The 22,045-nt window shown below is 37.7% G+C and overlaps 1 protein-coding gene across 2 annotated transcripts in view; it reads right to left on the reverse strand.

Annotated features, from left to right (window-relative positions):
- UGGT1 (UDP-glucose glycoprotein glucosyltransferase 1) overlaps positions 1-22,045 on the reverse strand; it is a 119,602-nt gene that overhangs the window by 95,006 nt on the left and 2,551 nt on the right. For both annotated transcript variants that reach the window (XM_037849088.1, XM_037849087.1), the window contains exons 2-4: positions 16,144-16,279; positions 11,863-11,945; positions 9,891-10,021 (exon numbers count right to left, since the gene is read on the reverse strand). In XM_037849088.1, the coding sequence (XP_037705016.1) occupies positions 9,891-10,021; positions 11,863-11,945; positions 16,144-16,279 (350 nt within the window). The remainder of the gene's footprint in view (positions 1-9,890; positions 10,022-11,862; positions 11,946-16,143; positions 16,280-22,045) is intronic.

Raw genomic sequence — 22,045 nt, forward strand, 5'->3', positions numbered from 1 at the left:
TCCCTCTCAGAAAATATCTAAAGCTATCCAGGGAATACAGTATGCAACTTATTTAAAACCAGGCTTACAAACATCAATTTTAAGCACCAAAATTTGACTATAATGTGCTAACCAAATTTATGGCGTCCTAATTTAGTATAATATACAACTTAATGTGAAGTGCCACACTGAAATAGGATCTTAAAAAAATAACCGGGACTTCCAGGGAAGATGGCAGAACAGGAGAGGCAGAACAAATTTCTCCACCATGGAATAATTAGAGAAAAGACAGAAAACAAGGGGTGGGGGAGGAGTACCAGGGTACAAACGGCCAGAGAGGGACTTCTACATTATATAGGGAGAACCTGGATGAAAAAGCGGAGAAATTACGATCGACATGGCAGGAAGAATTTATTTAATCGTGACCCCCTCTGGGGCAGGCTGCTACACCCCAGCCTAGAGCAGATGAGGGAGGAACTGCACTTTCCCATATTTCCATCTCTGTAAACCATTTGGGGAGTCATCTCTCAGCCCCACAGCCAGGAGCTCCTGGGTGGCCCAGTCAGGAATCAACAGGCCTTTGAGGCAGTGCACTGCAGTGCCTACCCCTCAACCCTGAGGCAGGCCATGGTGGGGACCTGGTTTGGGGGAAGACTGGGGGGCCCACCCCTCAGGAGGAGAGGGGCACAAAGCAGAGCAGAACCGATCTGACAATTAGCTGGTGAGAGAGATACTCTATGTTCCGCTGCCCATATCCTTTCTCCACGGAAGTCCGTGGCATTCATGGGGGGAGAGGACAGGACAAGGGAGGGAGCCACAGAGAAGCACCAAGAGCTCCTCTTGCACCCCAGAAGCCTACAGGTGCATAGTGGGCAGGGATTTTGTAGGCTGACAAATAGCAGGGCACTTCCAAGCTGGCTAAGGGCTGGAGAAGGTGAAACTCTCAGTCCCACAGCCCGAGTTCAGTCCACTCAGAAGCCCGGAAATCACCAGACCCATCATGCCCTCAAGTGGATTCTCTGCCTATCCCCACCCCAGGAGCTGGAGGTCTCCAGCACGCACTGAGAGCTGCTGCATTGTCTGGAATTCTACCCCATCTGGACACAGCCTAGCAGGCTGCCACAGTGGGGGAAAAGCAGGCTTGAGGGGAGAGGTGGCCCAAGAATGCCATCTGCTGGGAAGACAGGGGAAGTGCATTTTGGCAAACGACTTTTCTGCCAAATCTTCTACTTGAATCTCCCGTGGGAGGCCTTGGCTTGGTCTGACTGGGAATTACTGACAAACCAAGTACCAAAGGAGACCTTCAATGCAACCCCAAGCAACTATAAAATCTTAGATGAGCAAGGGGAAATCAACTTTCAAAAGAACCTTATCAAGATAATCAAATGCAAAGAAATGAGCAGAAAATAACAAGGTATATGAAGATGCAAGAAGATACAGCCAAGCCAAATGACCAAAGTAAAAAGCTGGAGGAGACACAGAATTTGGAACAACTAATTAAAAAAGTACATACAATCTCCAAAGTAACTTTAGTGGGTTGGCTAAAGACATAAAGGGTATCAAGAAGACACCAGAAGAGCATAAAGAAGAATTTGAAAGAGTAAACAGAAAAATACCAAAACTTAGGGAAATGAAAGATACTGTAGGTCATATTAAAAATATACCTGAGACACACAATGGCAAATTTGAGGTAGCAGAAGAAAGAATAAGTGAACCAGAAGACAGGGCAATTGAACGCAAATGCACAAAGGAACAAATGACGAAAAAGATGGAAAAATTTTAATTGATCTGAGGGAAATGATGGGCAATATGAAGCACACAAATATAAGAATCATTGATGTCCAGAAGGAGAAAAGTAAAGAGCTGGGAAGAATATTGGAGGAGATAATTGGGGAAAACTTATCAACTCTTATAAAAGACATAAATATGCAAATCAAAGAAACCCAATGAACTCCAAAAAGAATAAATCAAAATAGACTCACTCCAAAACACACACTAATCAGACTGTCAAATGCTGAAGAGATAAAAGTCCTGAAAGCAGCAAGAGAGAAGCATCCACCACATAAAAGGGAAACCACATAAGATGCAATACTAACTACTCAACAGGCAGCATGGAGGTGAGAAGGCAGTGGTGTGATGTATTTAAGATTCCAAAAGAGAAAAATTGCCAGCCAAGAATTCTTTATCCAGCAAAGCTCTCCTTCAAACAACAACAAAAGAACAAACAACCCAATTACAAAATGGGCAAAAGATATGAATAGACATTCTTCCAAAGAGGAAATACAAATGGCTAAAAAGCACAGGAAAAGATTTTCATCTTCATTAACTATTAGGGAAATGCAAATCAAAACGATAATGAGATATCATCTCACACCAATAAGAATGTTGCCATTAAACAAACAGTAAACTACAAATGTTGGAGAGGATGTGGAGAAATTGGAACTCTTATTCACTGCTGGCGAGAATGTATAATGGTACAGCTGCTGTGGAGAAGCTATAGAAGGCCCAAAGAAAACAGAAAACTTAGTTACTTCACCATTAGCAACCTATAACCCAAATTAGGCTAATATTCAAGTATACTGGAAAAGAATGAAAAGCAGAGTTCAAATTAGTGGTTTTATATTTCCGTTTCTGTTTTTTTTGTGTGTCTAACTTTCTATTTGTGTCTGTTTGTTCAAAGTATATTTTCCAACCTCCAGATGGTAATACCAAATAAGTGTTTATATGTATAAATTAGCACTCCTGGAGCCCCTGCCCTCCCCCACCACACACACACACACACACACACACACACACACACACACAACCCTCTAGGCACCAGGGTTCAAAGCCTTAGTACTTGTAATTACTATAAACAAACCTGGACATTGGAAAGAAACAGCCATCTAAAATGTCCCTAAGGCAGCAGAAGGCCTTGGGGAAATAGCAAAAACATTTGTACTCCTGGAGTCCCAGAGAAAAAGGAAAAAAAAAAAACACCTCTAGGTACCAGAGTTCAAGGCCTTAGTACTTGGAATTATTATAAACAAACCCGGACATTGGAAAAAACAGCCACCTGGAATTTCCTGAAGGCAATAGAGGGCTGCTTCAGGAAAGGCAGAGACTTTTCCAATTGTTGGGGTCACATCTAATAATCAGAAACAATTAAAAGAAGGGCATAAGAACTTTCATCAATACCATGGCCACCTCATTTAGAACTTTTAAAACCAAATTCAACAGCAGGCCTCCTTCTTTCTGTCTCCCCTATCCCTGCCCCCAGGGCCTAACCAGCTACAAGGCAGCTAAGGGGAAAGGGTTGGGTATGGAAAGATGGGGAAGGGTGGGCTTGCTTTAGAATTATTTCTACTGGGTCTGGGAATGGGAATGGTAGGAAATGCTGTGGAATAGGCCATGTTTGTTCTGAGAGAATTCCCAAGTAAAAAAATTTTTTTCCAAATGATACCTTTGCAATGGCAACTGTAACTCCTGTCTTTATGATGACTTTTGAACCAAACAAATACATTTTCTACTTGGGTAAATTTGTTCTCCCTAAATTTATACAAGTTTACTGAAAAAAAATAAGCTAGAATTTTATCTATTAGATCTTTAAGATGGTGAATAAGTTTGTATTTAATGAAATTAAGTTATTATTTTGACAAATTATTTTTAAAATAATTATGTTTTATAGGATGTTTAAAGAACTATCAAAGATCTGTTTGGTAACTTACTGTGCGAGGTTATGTAAAATATACAAGATGTGCTTTGCTAAGGAAAGATATATAGTTTTGTCTTCCAGAATTGTAGGACAAATCCTGGGTGAATATGGAAAGTTGTGAAAGTTTGTGGAAGTGAATTGTGATTGTCATAGTCAATGCTGACTAAAATCTGGTAAGCTTGTTTTAAGGGAGTATGGTTTTGTCCTAAAGTAAAATGGCTGGTTTTAATATGTAAGGCAAGACCTGAATGAACATAGAAAGTTCTAGAAGTTTGTGGAAGTGAATGCTGTTTGTCAAGTCAATGCTGATGAAAATTTGATAAGCTTGTTTTAAGGGAGTGTGGTTTTGTTCTGAAATAAAATGGCTGGTTTTAAAGCATAAGACAAGACCTGAGTGGGTATGGAGGATTGTAGAGAGTTTGTGAAAATGAATTTTGTTTGTTGTAGACAATACTGAACAAAAATTTGATATGCTTGTTTATATATAATATTTTTAAGAGCTTTTGTGTCAAACTGTGTATTTATACAAAATTGGAGTTTTAACCATCTGAGTATTCTGTCTAGAGAACAAAGATTCTATGTCATATCAGAATAATACCCTTGTTGATGTTTATGTTGATCTTATCATCCTTTATTTCAGAAGGCAAGTTTTCTCACTTTCAAAGGAACTCTTTTTCTTATAATCCTATGAACTCATATTTTACTTTTTGTTGTCACTTTGGTTAAATAAGAAACCAAATATTGTTTCCCAGAAACCCACCTTCCCATTTAAAATAATGTTCAAACCTTGTTTCAAGATTTTGCCCTCCCAAAATCTAACCTTAAAGGATATCTTTTTATTTCAAACTGTTACAAAGGATTTGTTCTTCACTTTGTAAAAGTAAGATACTAAAAATAGTTGGTTTAATATATTACATAAGAAGTGTTATCAAAATTAAAAGGGATTTTCTAACCTTCTGCTGGTTAAATTTGTACGGGTGATATGTTATTCATATTGTATAAAATTCTTAAAAACTTGACAATAGTCTCACTATCCATGTCACATCCTGATACTGATCTGCATGATGTTAGACAACAATATGATGTGGTTGGTCAGGGTTTAAGTTGTCCTGAAAAGTACATTAACTGCCATGGAAACTTGCCCTTATGAAGTTTGTTACTGCAAAGGAGAGGCTGAACCTGCTTATAATTCTGCCTAAGAGTCTCCCCCGAGTGCCTCTTTGTTGCTCAGTTGTGGCCCTCTCTCTCTCTCCAACTAAGCCACCTCAGCAGGTGACCTCATTGCCATTCCCCCTACGTGGGACCTGATTCACAGGGGTATAAATCTCCCTGGCAACGCAGCATATGACTCCCAGGGATGAATCTGGAACCGGCATCACGGGATTGAGAACATCTTCTTGACCAAAAGGCGGATGTGAAATGAAATAAAATAAAGCTTCAGTGGCTGAGAGATTTCTAATGGAGTCGAGAGGTCACTCTGGTGGACACTGTTATGCAATATATAAATAACACTTTTTAGGTTTTAATGTATTGGAATAGCTAGAAACAAATACTTGAAACTATCAAACTCCAACCCTATAGCCTTGACTCTTGAAGGTGATTGTATAACAATGTAGCTTACAAGGGGTGACAGTGTGATTGTGAAAACCTTGTGGATAGCACTCCCTTTATCCACTGAATGGATGGATGAGTAGAAAAATGGAGGCGAAAAATAGGGTGGGATGGGGGGGGATGATTTGGCTGTCCTTTTTTACTTTAATTTCTTATTCTGATTCTGATTCTTTCTGGTGTAAGGAAAATGTTCAAAAATAGACTGGGGTGATGGATGTATAACTATATGATGGTACTGTGAACAGCTGATTGTACACCATGGATGATTGTATGGTACGTGAATATATCGCAATAAAACTGAATTTAATTAAAAACAAAAAAGTTGAGGAAAAGAAAGCCAGAGAGTCAAAAACAAATTCCTCCTCCCATGATCTAAAACTTGTTCCAAAATGCTCTGCCCTAATGCACAAAAAAAAAAAAAAAAAGTCATGGAAACAACCAAATGTACTTGTACGCTAACTACTTTGCTCTAATGCTTCTCTAAAACTACATGTGGTCAGCTATAAGTCAGGAGCTTCATCTTCAACAAAAAGGGACTTTGAAAGAGAAGCAAGGCAAGTACATAAATTACATTCCACCTGTTAGTTAACATAATCCAGGTAAATGTGTAAAGGTGACACAGGACAAAACTTCTGCCATGGTTTGTGGTTGATGACCGCAATATAAGCAATTGTCAAATGTTTTCATTTATAGAAACAGTGTCATTTATAAAACACTTATAAAAATTACAACCTAAATTGTAAGCTGTTACAGCAGTCACACTTATTCCTGAGCTCTGTTATTTCTAAATTCTGAGATGCTAAGCTCTTTGTGTATAACCTGGTGGCTCCCTGGAACTCTGGGTATCTGTGTGACACCTGAGACTCAGACTCCGAGTTCTCCAGCTCTAGCAGTACTCAAGGAGCAACATTACCACATATGGCAACTGTTAAAGATGCTGAAAAAGATCAGGCTTCAATCAGGGATGTGAGTGGGGCTGATGTGGTTAGGACTAAGGTGAATCAGATTGTAGCGTAAAGGATGATACTGTCTGTATTTTAAGACTCTCATTTCTGTGTAAGACCAAAGGAGGAGATTTATTTTGTCAAGAATTTAAATTTTCTGTAGCACATAATCTGATTTAACCTATGTGGTCAGTTTATTTAAACAACCTAATTCAGCTTTTTATTTGACATGGAACCTACAATAGGGAATGAGATCATAGTATTCTGTGCAAGTTGATGTAATACCCTGATGCACTTCAGAGTGTTTGGGGCATACAATAAAAAGGTATTTGCAAGGTCCCTTGAGGAACTGGGGAAAGAAAGCATGGAACTATCAAACTTCCCCACCAAGGGAATTCCTACTATTCTCTCCTAATAAAAGAAAACTTATTTCTGTAATGTCATAATGTCTAAGGGTGACGCCCTGAAAATCTCCATGCTACTCAATTATGGTATCTCTCTCTCTCTCTCTAAGCCAAACTCTGCAAATCAACTCACACCATCCCCCATATTTGGGACATGAATTCCAGGGGTAACCTCCCTGACACTGTGGGATTAACAATGGATTTGTGATCAAAAGGGAGAAAAGAAATAAAAAACAATTTCAATGGCTAAGAAATTTAAATAAGAGTCAGGAGGTTATACCAGAAGTTACTTATGCAGGTCTCAGCCAGATATTGACAACACTATTCCTGAAAACCCTAAGAAACAACCCAGATTCTATCTAAAATCTATAAAATGTTATTTCCCCAATGTAACATAGTTATAGATCGCCTCCTTCTTCTCTTTTTATTTAAACTTATAATTTTCAATTTACCTATTACTGAATCATTATATAGATGCTTTTTCTTTCTGTATTGTAGAACAGCCAACGGTTAATACCTGAAATTACTGAAACTCAACTAGTCCCAGCCCTACTTATACATACTAATGTAATGGTCACTCTAGCCTGGTCCCAGATCTGTGTACTTACTATTGTAATGGTTATTCTAACCAGGTCTCAACCCTATTTAAACTTGATATTGTAATGGTAACTCCATCTTCCCTTAGTTTGAATCCATAAAAATCCTGAACCCCTTAGACCAGGGAGACAAGATTTTTGGGCTGATTGACCATCTGATCTCCAGTTTTGTGCTTAGCAATAACCTCTTTCTCTCTTTGGGGGGGGGGGGGGGTTGCAGAGAACATACTGTTCTAAGAATACTGACTCAGAGCATTCAGCACTTAGGTTTTTCTAATAAAATTATTACTTTGTTATTTAAACAAAAAGAGTAGTGACTTTTAAGGAAAGAAAATTAGATTATCATCACACTTTCTGCAGGAAGGTTTTATGCCAAAATACAATGGAGTAATATGTTTAAGACAGTCAAGGAAAGAAAATGTGAGCCACAGATTTCATATCCAGACTTTCAAGCATAAAGCACAAAGAGAAATATAAACAGGCAAAAACTGAGGAAATCTTATTTCCATGAGCCTTCCTGAGGAATCTACCAGTGAGCATGCATCAGAGGCCCAATTTAGAGACATTTGACAAAAGGAGTGGTGGTGAACATTAAATATATAGTTACAACCTATAATTATAGACTGTAATTATTCATAGATCTAAGACTAACAGGGAGGAGGTTAAAAGTTGAAGTAGCTATGCTCTGACTATCTAGGGAGAATACACTCATTTTAAAAGGTGGGGGAGGGTAGAAATCAAAAGAAAAGTTTTTAACTGTTTTCAGTAAATACAACTTGTGGCAATAGTACAAGTATTGTTACTGAGATGACTGGGACTGTACCATGGATCACACAAATGAGTAATCCCAAGACAGGCTAATTCTGTCATCCCTTGCGTCCCTTAGAAGTGAGATTCTTCACATGGAAGAAAAAAGAGATGTATCAAAGTAGCACTGAATTTCAATATCAGTATGAACTCACAACATATTTTATCTTTATATATGTGTGCATGTGTGTAATTATTTCCTATCTCTGCCCACCTAGAAGGCCTAAATAACAATGATTGACCCATTAGCAACAAATAACCCTAGTGCTTAGACTGTATTCTTTAAATACCATTCCAGGTGATACCAATATCATTTTTAACAGCCTCTAGAGAAATGGCTGATTCCAAATCTAGGATAAGGGATGTATAAGATGAGCATGAAGCTTCATATCATACCAGAGAGCAAGGAAGCAATCCAAGAATAGTAGGGTGGCATCAAAAGAACTCAGGATTCATAATCCACCAGAATGGTTACTATTTAAAAAAAAAAAAAAATGGAAAATAACAAGTGCTGGAGAGGATATGGAGAAATAAGATCACTTACTCATTGTTGGTGGGAATGTAAAATGGCGTAGCCACTGCAACAGTTTGGCGGTTCCTCAGAAAGTTAAGTACAGAACTGCCGTATGACCCAGCAATCCCATTTCTAGATAAATACCTCAAAGAATTGAAAGCATGGACTCAAACAGGTATTTGCCCACCAATATTCACAGCAGCCAAAAGATGGAAGCAACCCAAGTGTCCATCAACAGATGAATGGATAAACAAAATGTGGTATACACATAAATTTTGGACTATAATTTAGCATTAAAAAGGAATGAAGTTCTGAACCATGCAACATGGATGAACCTTGAAGACACATGTTGAGTGAAATAAGCCAGACACAAAAAGACAAATATTGTTTGAGCTCACTGATATGAAATAATTAGAACATGCAAATTCATAGTAAAAAACTAGAATACAAGTTACCAGGGGATGGGGTGGGATAGGGAATAGGGAGTTAATGCTTAATTGGTACAGAGTTTATATTTGGAATGATGGAAAAATTTTGATAATGGATGGTGATGACTGTATCACAACACTGTGACTGTAATCAACACCAGTGAACTGTATATTTAAATGTGGTCTAAAAGGGGAAATTTTAGGTTGTATATATGTTACCAGAATAAAAGTTGTAAAAAACCATAGAACTGTACAACACAAAGAAAGAACCCTATGGACTACAGTTAATAGTATAATAATATTCCTTCATCAATTGTAACAAAGGCACCACACAAATGCAAAGTGTTAACAATAGGGAAAATTTGGCATGTGAGGGGGAATACGGGAACTCTATACTTTCTGCATGATTTTTCTGTACACTTACAACTTCTCTAATAAAAAAAAAAAGAAAGGAAGAAAGAGGACAAAGGAGTAAGATGAACTACCTTAAGAGTATGCAATCAACAAAACAGAGACCATGAAAAAATCTACAGCTCAAACAGCCCAAGTTATTCAATAAGGAAAGAAAGGGGATGGAGGAAGAATCTGTAAATTAAGAGAGATCATCCAATATTATCAAATTTTTAAAAACTGGATAAGACTAAACTCTATCGTGTAGAGATGCCTTCTTGAACAATAAAACCACGAAGAAATGCAGGAAATGATTCCAGCAGAAGTAGAGAGGCTCCTTTAGAAGGGCAAAAGGTGGATGTGACAGAGGAAGGGCACATGGAGGGCCCCCAGGGAACCTGGCTATATCCTATTTCTTGATGTGGGTGATGGTCATGAGGGTGCTCACTTTATAATTCATTAGACTATATATCTGTCATGTGTGGTTTTGCAATATACCATTATCTATAAGCACTTAACTCACCTGCTGGAAAGCTTGAATTGTAGCTGAGTACGAACGAAGAGACAGACAAAATTTCAACAAATTTTGCTGTAGAGGTGACAGAAACTGGAATGCAGCTTCCAATATTGCATGATAATAGGAATAATCAGTATCTGTCAAGGAAAAATAGTAAGGGAAAAACTGTATACAACTGGAGATATCCAAGTAAGATAGGTCATAACAGATAAAGACTTATGTTACAAAAGGTATAGGACTGCAAATATTGTCAGTTTGCTGTGTTGATGTTTGAGAAGAACTGTTGTCAAATGCTTAAAATTTCCATGAATACACAGTACATTTGGCCTCTTCCTCTCTTTTTCTCATTGTTCAAACTAATCCCTCTCCTGAGCAGGGCAAGGGAGCACGACAAGGTATTAAAGTCTACGGGTGAAATTTTAAAATGTGGGAAGAGGCACTTAGACAAAAAGTTCCCATGAGATGATCCAAAAGAGAAAAAAAATAAATAAAATATATATATATATACATTAGCATGAAAAGATCCCTGGGATATGTTGTTAAATGAGAAGCACAAGGTACAAAACAACTTATACAGTAAACTATGTTTTATTACTGTAAGAATGAGAAATAAGAATATATATGTATGTACTGCTTTAAAAAATAACGGTTAAACGAGAAATTAATTGAAAAGCAGGGGAGAAATGGAAGGAGTCGGGGTGGGGTGGGAACAAGAAGCCTCTTTGTATAGCCTCTCATATAGCTTTGACTTCCAAATCACATTCTGAATCTATTAAAAAAAACTGTATTTTAAACTTTTAAAAGAAAAATATTAACATTTTTAAAAGCTGAATACAAAAGGGTCTATACTTCATTGGCATCGTCTAAGTTTCTACTTAGAAGTCCCGGAAGAAATACCTCACGATGGTGTCACATGTCAAAGGTGTCTACCTGTGGGTGGTAGGACTATGAATAAATAATATTTCAAATACATAAACTGTTCAACACACATTTATGAACACTTCCCAGAATTTAAGTATTCCCATAACTTTAAGCATAAACACATATTATTTATATTGAAGAAACTTCATTTTATATGTGAGAATTCAAATTTCATTATAACACGTCGATAAATTTGTTCTATAGAGTCTTAAGCTAAAAGCAAAATGGTTTTTTAATCATGTAAACAATTCTAGTTGACTCTATATAACTAAAATCTAGAGAGGCTTCTTCAAAACCTTTATGTACATAATCACAAAAGAAATTCAGACATGACGTTCTAAATATATATTTTGACAAAAATTAAGAGTTAAAAATCAATACAGTTAAATATTAATAGCAGTCAGACAACTGTCAAACATTTCCTCATGGATAAGGACCTATTCCTATTCAACAAAGACTTATTTTAGGTTGATTATAATAAAGTTTTGGCTATTCATGTATCCCCATCTTTGAATATTGATGTCAAATTTCATAATATCAAATGCTTGCAAAAACGCAACAGAAACTACCAAAGTATTAGCCAGCACATCAATATTTTGATACACTCAAGTTGTAGGTGGCTGGCAGAGAAAATGGAATATATTCTGGATGGCACCAATTTATCAATTGTAACTAACTTAACTGCTAATAGATCAGCTGTAATTAGTTCATAACAAAAGAAAGTGAATGAAACCAGATACTTATTAAGTCAACTACTAAATGATTTAAAATGAAAGTTTACTTCCATGAAATAGTCACATAGCACCTTTAATAAAAGAACACAAAAGAACAAAAACAAGGCAAAAAATCTAAGGTAGTACTTACAGCCAAAGTTACAACCTGCTTCAAAAATAATTATTGGGTTTTGTTAGCCCTGCTGGCCTCCACCAGATCTCCAATAACTTAAGGTGAAAATGTTTTCTCTTAACTGCCACAACATACATACTGTCAAAGAAACCATTCTTTCTAATTATTTTCCCAGATACCAAAGTCAAAGAAGCATTTGCTTCAATTTTACCGTGATCATCCGATGATCCAATATTCTGACTGGCTTCTATAAAATTCCAAAATTTCTCTTCACTGTCTTCTGCTAAAAACTCACTGGGAGAAAAGAGAGAAATGCTGGTCAGGAACAAAAAAACTTGAATCTTTTATTAGCAATATTACTAAAGAGAGTAAAAACAGGTTTTAAATGTCCAAATGCCCATAGTTTGGTTTTAAATTTATAGTAGGTATATTCTATATATAAACATAGTGTGTGTGCGTGTGTGTGTATCTTTAAGGTAAACAAGTCTTAATAGCTTATTAGTTATTAGTCACTGATTAACTTAATAACTTAATAGCTATTCTTAAGAAACCTGGAATAAAAAAATGTAACAGAGAAGTCCCAATATAAAGGTAGCTTATGAAACCCCATTAGTGAAAATGTTGTCTGGTAATCAAAGCAAAATTAGGAACTGATAATTCCATCACCAGTTCTACTTTCTTATTTTCTGAAGGATCTTAGAAAGGACAAAAATATGTTTTGCCTAAAGTTCTCCCACAGGAAAACATGAACCCCTAGATAAATTTCTGAGAGATTCAAAGCAACATGTTGCAATCTGTTTTATACCCATAAGTATAAATTTTCAAGAACACCAAATTTTGGGTTGAAGTTAGTGAGATCTGATCTAATTAAATCAGGTCTTAGAAATTTACGCCATCTTTATTCTTTTTAACTTGACTTTACACCACTAACCTAAAATAATGGCCATCCTGAATTTACCTTCATTCAGGGGCCTAAATTCCTAAAAAGAAAATGCATGTACTAATTGAATGATTAATATAAACTGGTTATCCTCTCCTCCAAGCCATTATACTAATGTAGTAGAGATCTTTCACTGTCTTAAAGCAAACTACAGATCTGAATCTCAGCTTACCTAGCCAAAGGAAGACTTTCCCATTACTTGTCAACACTGGAGTGTACAACTCTCACTCTACTCCACAGCTAGACACAGAAATATGGGAAAAATAAGAAACATTTCCTGGTAATGCACAACTTCTCTAAAAATAGGTCTCTGAAAATAACCAATACCATAATATATTAAATTATTTAGCACCTCCTTGAGCGTGGTATTTTTCTAGGCTTTCTAACAACTGATATAGACACCATACCAACCTTTTAATAGCTTATTGTCTAAGAAAACAGGTAGTAAGGCAGATATGTTATGATATGCAAATCAACACTAATTCATTAATTAAAGCAGCAGTTACAAGATAAGATACTAGATGGGGAAGGATGAGAACCACACTAGTTGCAATGGTAAGAACAAGGATTCACTGGGACTAAGACCCTCCCATATAAAGGCCACATGCAAATAAATACATGCTTTTCATATAATTACAGGAAAACTTCTTGAAACATACATTCTTGTTTTATCCCACTGCATAAATAAAACTTAAAAGGTCTATAGTCTTTGGAACAGTCTTAACAAAATTACTAGACTCACTGAACCCACCCAGGTGAGAAGAGATTACAAGGTATTGTTAAAAGGAACACTTCCATTTTTCCACAGTACATCTGTTTTTGTTTTCTTTTCTTTTTTTTTTTTTTAGCATCTTGTATTTATCCCAGTAAGTAAAAATGTAAAAATGTATGGTTTCACAGACGAGATAAAATGTCTAAGATTTGCTTTAAAATATTCTGGGGGGTTGATAATCACTAATACTGGATGATGAATACAGGGAGAGTACATTATACCATTCTCTCTACTTAGAAACCTTTTAAGTTGTAATAAAAAGTTTTTACTCTATAGCAAAAAACACACAAAGAGAAACAGCCCAAATGTCTACCAGATAGTATAAATCTGGTAGTAACCCTATTTCCTTAGCTTTCCAAAATACTGTGGGAGATCAGAAACAGCTCTCTTTCTATATAGGACTAAAAGGAGAAGGGAAATTAATATTTAAGGAGGGTCTACTATGTGGCAGAGCATTATGTTCAGCACATTTACCCATGTCCTCACAATTCTCACAGCAACCCCAAGTTATAACTGTTTTTTGAATAAAGAAACTGCAATTCGGAGATGTTACTAATGAATGTGCCTAAGGGCACAGAGTTAGTAAATGAAAAAAAGCTGGAACATGCATTCAAGTCTATCTGATTCACCCCTGTATCTTGCTGCATTCTCAGGTGATTATAATATCTAGAACTCAATACATAATTATTGGTTTCAATTTTAATAATACTTTTTTACACAATACTGACTACTACTGCTACTGACTATAGCTGCTTAAAACATATTCAGGGCTTTACTCCCATTAGATACAAACATCACTTCATGAACAACTACAATGCTACAACCCCTTCATAACATCAGGCCCAATCTAAAAATATACAAAGGGATATTTTTACTCCCTAAGTGCCAGACACAAGAAAGGCAAAAGACCCAGCGTTGTGGTATGCCTCAAGGTGTAAAGAAAGATTCTGATCCTCCAACTTCAACGAGATGGACTGTGGGCCTGCTATGGACTTGGAAAGGAAGAACAGTGGCCTCGGCTGCCTAGTGTCCACTATCTTGCCAAAATGTGTGCAAAGAGCAACGCAAGATGTGCAAAGAGCAACACAAGAAGAGGCTTACAAATAGTGACCCAAAATGGCAAATGACTTGGGATGTCATGAAAAGAAGGAAGATGCTTGTCATTGAGAAGTTGGTGAAGGAAACATTATACTCTGCCTATTTCAGTCATCAAACTGAGAAAAGGTGAGAAATTAAGGATGATAATTTTAGCATACTTTTTCAAAGTCCATAGGTATATGTCATAAGAATCTTATAGGACAATACATAAAAGCCAAGAAATGTGTTGGCATAAATAAAAAGTGAGAGTAATGGCATGCAATTCCATTAGTAATGTTAAGCAGACTATCACGAAACATGTCTTAGAGTTAATTGTACAGAATTATTTAGGAAGTGATGGTAAATCTCAATAACTTAAGATTTACACCAGGCAAAACATCCAAAATACGATTAGCAAAAAGAATAAAGAAAAGTTTGGTTTTTAGAGTCCTGGCTCAGACGGTCAAGGACTTCAAAGTGCCTTCAGTCACCTCACCCTTATGACTAACTAGCACTTGATAAGGTCCTGGTATTTGAGGAGCTCAAATCATTTATAAAATTAAGCATCATACATGCAGTGCGTTCTTTTGTTGTTGTTTTGTACGTGCTTTTTGTTTGTTTTGTTTGTGTGTGAGTGTGTCTGTGCACACACACCATTTTATCACACAGAAAAGGAAGGCACAGAAAAGTGATGAAAGAAAGTCTGTTGGGCAGAAAATCTGTGGGATCCTGAGCAATCAAGACCAATGGTCCTCTTAGCCACACTGAATGAGGCTTTTTCCCTAGGAGAAGCAACTATTCATATACACAATAAAAACAAAACTCTTCATTCATATTTTCCAGGGATTAAACAAAAATCACAAAGGTAATTGAGGTAACCTAGCACTAGAACTCTAGTAACCTACTATTCTAGCACTACCTACATGTATCCTATGGAAAGATTTTTTCAGCCCTACTATATTTTATTTAAGATACAGTGAAAATAAGTCTCCACCCATAAACCTATAAAAACTGGCTGCAGAAAGAAGTATCTGGATATAATTATAAACAGTAGCTACAAAGAAGACTTAGAATACAAAATTTCCCAAGAAATCGTTACTATATTGTAGCATATCAATTTTAAAACACTATTTTAAGTTGTACCACTGTTATATGAACCACTGAGAATGAAAAATGCTATCAATTTTAATTGTAAGATATCACTGATTTGATTAAAAATACACCCTGTCTAATAGATACTAAGCTGTAGAAAATGAACATCTTAGTAAAACGTGGTCATTTCCTCAGCTTCCTCCCTGTACTCTGTTATCTTGCAGTCTTCCTCTGAGTTTTTTATGAGGAACATACCCTCTTTCCCTCTCTTGCCAAGCTCTCTTCTGTTCCTTCTATTAAACATCCCTTTAAAATCTTCTTCAAACAAGTACTACCACATTTACCCTTTCCCTGGCAGGTAGCATAATAATGTAATCAACCCCATATAGTTGTTTAAAGAGTAAACATCACTATGAATCAATAGTCCTGTCCTACCAAAGGTGGACTCTGCGTTCTGACAGCCTCTGTAAAGCACAGTCCAGTGCCACGGTGAAAGGTGCTTAGTAAATGCATGTGATGATGATAAGCTCACTCCCTAAAAAGCTCCTGAATATTCCCTCATAGTGCCTACATTTTTACTCAAATGTGAAAGAAAAAAAAAAAAATCTTACCTGGCTTCTAACAACAATGGGGTAGAAAACCATTTTGTCGTAAGAGAGGTCGTAATGGCTTTTGAATCTGCCTTTACTGAGGTGAACAGCCACAGTCCAATGAGTACAATCAGAAGTCCCATTTTACAGCAAACCCCTAAAAGAGGAAAAAGGAAAAACTTTTTGCTACAAGGAAAAGAAACAGAAGTTCAAAATATAACAGCACCTATCATCCAAACTGTTCAACAAATATTTGCAGAGTGACTGACACATAATTAAGGGCATGCAGTTCATCATGTTCTTTCCCACAAAGGTTCCACTTCCTTTCTTTCAAGGCTATATGACACACAGGTAGAAAAGTCCGTTGGTAACACAGCAGGTTGTACATGACCATACATTATAACTGCAAGAGGAAATAAGGTAGGGACAGATGAAAACGTAAATGAGGGGTCTCAAATATAAACTCAAAGACAGGTTCTGGAATGAAGAAATGGAAGAATTCAACGTGTCCTCAGCCTGAATGGCTCCACTGAGAAAATGAGGTGGCTAGGTCATAACAAAGTGGTCTCCTGAAACGGAGACAACAGCTTCTCCACACTCTGACACCCTAGCAGATCATGACCACCCACTATCAGAGGGAGATCAGGTTTTTCATCCCAGAAGAGTGTGCCTAACAGGACCCTAACTGGAATCCCCACTGGGCTATAAATTCTTATAGCCACAAAAGTCCACATCAAGTTCAGCACATTTGAATGAGAATCTAAAAGGGGATGTGAATACGTGGTAACACTAAAACGTATTTGGGCTTCTGAACGTTAGCTCCTGGTGGGCCCATCAGTCTCCACCTAGTTCCCCCTTAGTGGGTATAAAATCTACCGTTGGGGGAACCATCCACAATCGGGCAGACCAGTCAGTATCTTCTCTTTAATAAATGCATTATCTTTGTGCTAATGTCCTGCTTTACATAACACGTAGTATATTCTAAAGAATGGTGGGCCACAGAAAAAGCAATTACACCAAATAGAAAAGGAGCTTTTAGAAGAGTTTTACGTTCAGGCGCTGCCGGCTTCTTTGGAAACAACAACAACAAAAAAACTAATATGAATGTCTCAGTTATAAATAAAGATACTCTAAAGCATTTTAAAAAAATCAACATTTATAAAGACTGCTATAGAAGCTCTGCAGAAGCAAAACAACAGAAACACAGAAATAAAATCTACTGAAAATGAGGTTGATCAAACCAGACCTTTGACAACGAAACTTACTGGCAGTGACTTGTGGCTCTGGGTCATTGTGGGTGCCTTTGAGCATCTACCAAAAGTTACTGACATTTCCCCTAGAACAGCAATCGAGGATCCAACCTTTTACATCCAATTTCAGGGCACTCGAGAACTGATTTAGGGTCCCCCACCTCACTTGTCCAGGAACTTCAGCCTCAGAAACATTCTCTGATGGTCAGAACAAACATGGCTAATTGAAGAGAGAACACCTTTTAAGAGTCAGGGGACATGTGTTCAATTCCTGAGTTTGCTACTTACCATAAATATGCTCCCTAACTACTCTGACCCTAGACTATAATACCGGAGTAACAAATGCCATTGTAATAACCACTTTCAAGAATACAATTCAGTGGCATGAATTAGATTCACAATGCTGTGCTACCATCACCAACATCCATTATCAAAACTTTTTTATCACCTGGAAAATAAACTCTGAACCCACTAAGCAGTAACTCCCCATTCCTCCCTTGCCCTGCCCCTGGAAACCTTAATCCGCCCCTATAAATTTGCATATCCTAAATATTCCATATGAGTGAGATTATGCAATGTTTGTCTTTATTTGTCTGACTTATTTAACTCAACATAATGTCTTCAAGGTTCATCCATGTTCTAGAATGCATAAGAACTTTATTCCTTGTTATGGCTGAATAATTAACAATTGTTTTAATAAAACATCTTACCACAAGGAAAAAAAATCTTCTATACTAGAAAATAGTACATGATTCTTATTACATGGCCTCAAAAATAAGCCTTGGAAATAAATCCTCTATGGCCACACGAAAAAAAATTTTAAATCCTCCCCCAAAGTCAGTGAGTTTCTAAAGTGGAGACAGGGCATATGAAGTATGCTCAAGTTGTGCTATGCTCTGGGCATGCTTATGGTTTTTCCTGAGGGGGCCTAAATGTATAATCCCCGAAGTAGTGATTCCGGGTGAAAAACTGGATGCCTAGGGAAGACAGCATGCAGAATGGAGAGGAGCCTGGGGGCACACAAAAGGCCCCAAAAAGCACCACGTTTGTGACCAAGTGCCCTGGGCTGAGCTCGGTGCTGGGCGCCTCACCTAACCCTGACAGCCAACCCTGACTGCAGCTCCTAGAGGGCAGGACCGTGTCCACTTTGTTCACACATGTGAAGAGCAGAGAGCCTCACCCACAGCAGGTACCACGCAAAGAGGCTGCAGACGTCCAAGAGCCATTATCACCCCCAATTTAAAAATAAGATAATGGATACTCAGAGATGCTAAGTAACTTGCCCAACTGATAAATGGCAATGCGTGGAATCCTTAGCTGACAGTAAAATTCTACAATACCACACTATCTCCCCTGAACCCTGTGGTCATAGAAAGGGTAAGAATTCATACCGTGCAGATGCAGGCTAGGCTAAGTACTCTACTGTGAGAACCAATCGCATCCAAGGCTTTTCAACAGGCAGAGTCCTTGGGACACAAGTGGCTGAGAGGGGAAAGGTTTCAATGTGAGACCAAGGGCATGGTTCTGGAGCCAGGGCCAAAAGAAACCCACCAACCAACCTGACAGAATCCACACTTAGCTAGTTTGGAGGTTGTAGGTAAGCTCCTGGAGAGCAGGGATTTTTGTCTGGTACTTACTGGGAGGCACTCAGTAAGTTCAGGCTGAATGGAAAGAAAGGGATGTGGCAATAAGATCGAAGATTTCACAAAAAGCCTAGAACTGAGAGAAGAGTAAAAATGAAAACCCTCAGAGAGAGAGTTGCTTCAAACTTTCCAAACTAATGAAGTAATATTAATCTACATACCTGTGAATTACCCAGAGATCCCCTTCACTGTTCGAAGTAAAGTACCACTGGGGACAAGAAAGGAGGAAAGCATAAGCTAAAGAAGCACTTTCCCACTCTGACCCCACATTCTTGACTCCACAGGCAATACCAGAGAAGCAGAGGTAAGAACCTTATAGATGTGGCCTTTTGTTAGAGGATGCCTTCATTTTATAAAGGGATCCCCTATCACTTGGACCCTGCTGGTCCTGAAAAGGTTGTTTACAAGGATGAAGAGTCTGAGATACAACAGTGACATGGCACTGCATGATCATGGGCATAACACTTATAGCAGAATGGATAAACAGAAAACACTCAGACAAGTTCTAGGACCAACTATATCAACTTTCTGTAAGATCCTCATCTGTGACCCCGTTTCCTTACTTTTAAGTTGAAGACACTACCTCTTGCTCATTTATCTACAATAAGCTGTAGGGAATATTCATAAAAATAATGTTTAGCGAATACTTTTAACTTTTTAGAAAATAGAAGTATAAAAATTCTAAATCATCAACAACTTTTTCCTCTGTTTTTGAACTGTCAATAACAGCTAACAGACTCAAAAAAAAAAAAAAAAAAACCTGCAACCTGCTAGTTTATAAATGGCAACCTGGAAGTTTATAAATGGCCATCTAAGTTTCAACATACAAATGTAATGACAATAGCAAGGAAAAATATTAGGAAGTATTACCAAACAAAAGTGGTGGGTTCTCAGCCAATCTGAAGGGTTTCAAAGAGAGAAAGCCTTTATTGCCATGGGCAAAGCAGGAGATGAGATGGTCTATCAGCCCCAAAATCTGTCTCCTGGAATCGAAGGAGTTCAGGGTTTTTACAGATTCAAGCAAGAGGGGATGGAGTTGTTACCATTACAACATCAAGGATAAAGAGGGCTGAGACCAGGCTAGAATAACCATTACAATAGTAAGTGCACACAGGCCTGAGACTAGTTGAATTTTAATAATTTCAGGTATTAACTTTTGGCTATTCTACAATATAGAAAGAAAAAAAATCTATATAATGATTCAGTAATCGTAATCATTTGTTAATTCTTAAATTCTTGGTTACACTTGCTGAAATAGTCTCAGCCTTTTTTATATTTACGATTGTGATGGTTATTCTAGCCTAGTCTCAGCCCTTGTTTATACTTGCTATTGTAATGTTAACCACTTTACTTTCCCTTGTTTGAATCCATAAAAAACTCAAAATTCCTTAGACTGGGGAGACATCTTTTTAGGCCAAGAGGTCATTTGATCTCCTGCTTCACACTTAGCAATAAACTCTTTCTCTTTGGAAAAAAAAAAAAAAAATCCTGGTTACAGAAGCATCCTTCTTGAATAACAAATGAACTTCAAATAATGTAAGTTAATATACATTTATACCTACTAGGAAAACTGTTTTCTGTGAACCACATAAATACTTTTCACCAAAAAGTAGTAGTTATGCATGTTATGAAAATGTAAGCAGGTAACTACAGAAAAATTCTTATACAAATTTCTCCATTATGCAATTTATTCCCTCAAAGTCAAAGTGCATTCAAGGCCCCATCCTGTCCAAGATGGGCTCTGTCCCCTCACAGAAGCTTTGAACAACCAGCAAGAACGGGCAGAAACAACTTTCTCAAAGCTCCAGAAAACAGTTAAAGGACTGCAGAAAGAGGGCCAGAACTGAATGAAGAAAAAGAAAAAGGCTACTTAAAAGAAGGCCCCCATGGTGCCCTGGCTGGACCCTTCCCCACCCCTCACCTTGGCACCAGGCCCACCCATACTCCCAGTGCAGATCCCTGGTCCCGGTTCCAGAGAGAGCAGTGTCCCTGGTACAACTACTGGGAGCATGTAAATCTGACACATTTGTCAGGTGGGCTAGGGGGACTTGTCATTTCAGAATTGCCCTGTATGAAAAGGCAGCTCATGAGAGCAGTCAAGTTGTGCTCCCTGGGGAAAGGGATTTCTGGCTGCAAGACACAGAGTGCAGCGCCCAGAATTGTGAGCAAATGTGTTTCGTAGGAAACAGGGACATTTAGGATCAGGTAAAGAGAGGAACTCCTAAGGCCACAAGTGCATGCCCTAGGCAAGAACATGCACAGAAGAATTAGGGAGGCCCCTATGCTTTGGCCTGGAGCTACTACCTACCTAAACCCACTGCATGAATAAGCTCTGAAGGAGAGCACTTGCAAAGACTAGGAAAGGTGTTTTTTTTCTTTCCTTCCTTTGCTTTTCTTTGTTTCCTTTGTTAGTCATAATACTAGCTGGATACAAGCTTAAAGACTAGACATTAAAGAATCTAAATTCCAGCAATAACATATTAAAATATCAAAACGTCCAAGTTTTACAAAAGGTACAACACATACCCAAAAACAACAACAACAAAACCCAGAAAGTGATGGCCCAGGCAAAGAAGCAGATTAAAGCATTAGAAACCATCAATGAGGAAGACCAGACCAAACAAACACTTGAAATAAACAGTCCTAAATATGCTCAAAGAGCTAAAGAAAAACATGAACAAAGAACTAAAAGAAATTCAGGAAAGCAACAGATGAACACAAAGAGAATATCAACAGAGAAATGGAAATTACAAAAAAGAACCAAACAGAGCTGAACACCACAGTAAGAGAAATTAAAATTCCCTACAGGAATTCAACAGCTGATTGGAGCTGACAGACGAATCCGAGAACTTAAAGATAGTACAACTGAAATCACTCAGTCTGAGAAGCAGAAAGAAGAATGAAGAAAAGTAAACAGAGCCTGAAGGACCTGTGGGACACCATCAAGTATGGCAGCTTACGCACTGTGCGAGTCCCAGGAGAAGAAAGAAAGGGGCAGATAGAATATTCAGAGAAATAATGGCTGAGAAC

This window comes from Choloepus didactylus, chromosome 9, assembly GCF_015220235.1.
Source record: "Choloepus didactylus isolate mChoDid1 chromosome 9, mChoDid1.pri, whole genome shotgun sequence".
Classification (NCBI taxonomy): Eukaryota; Metazoa; Chordata; class Mammalia; order Pilosa; family Megalonychidae; genus Choloepus; species Choloepus didactylus.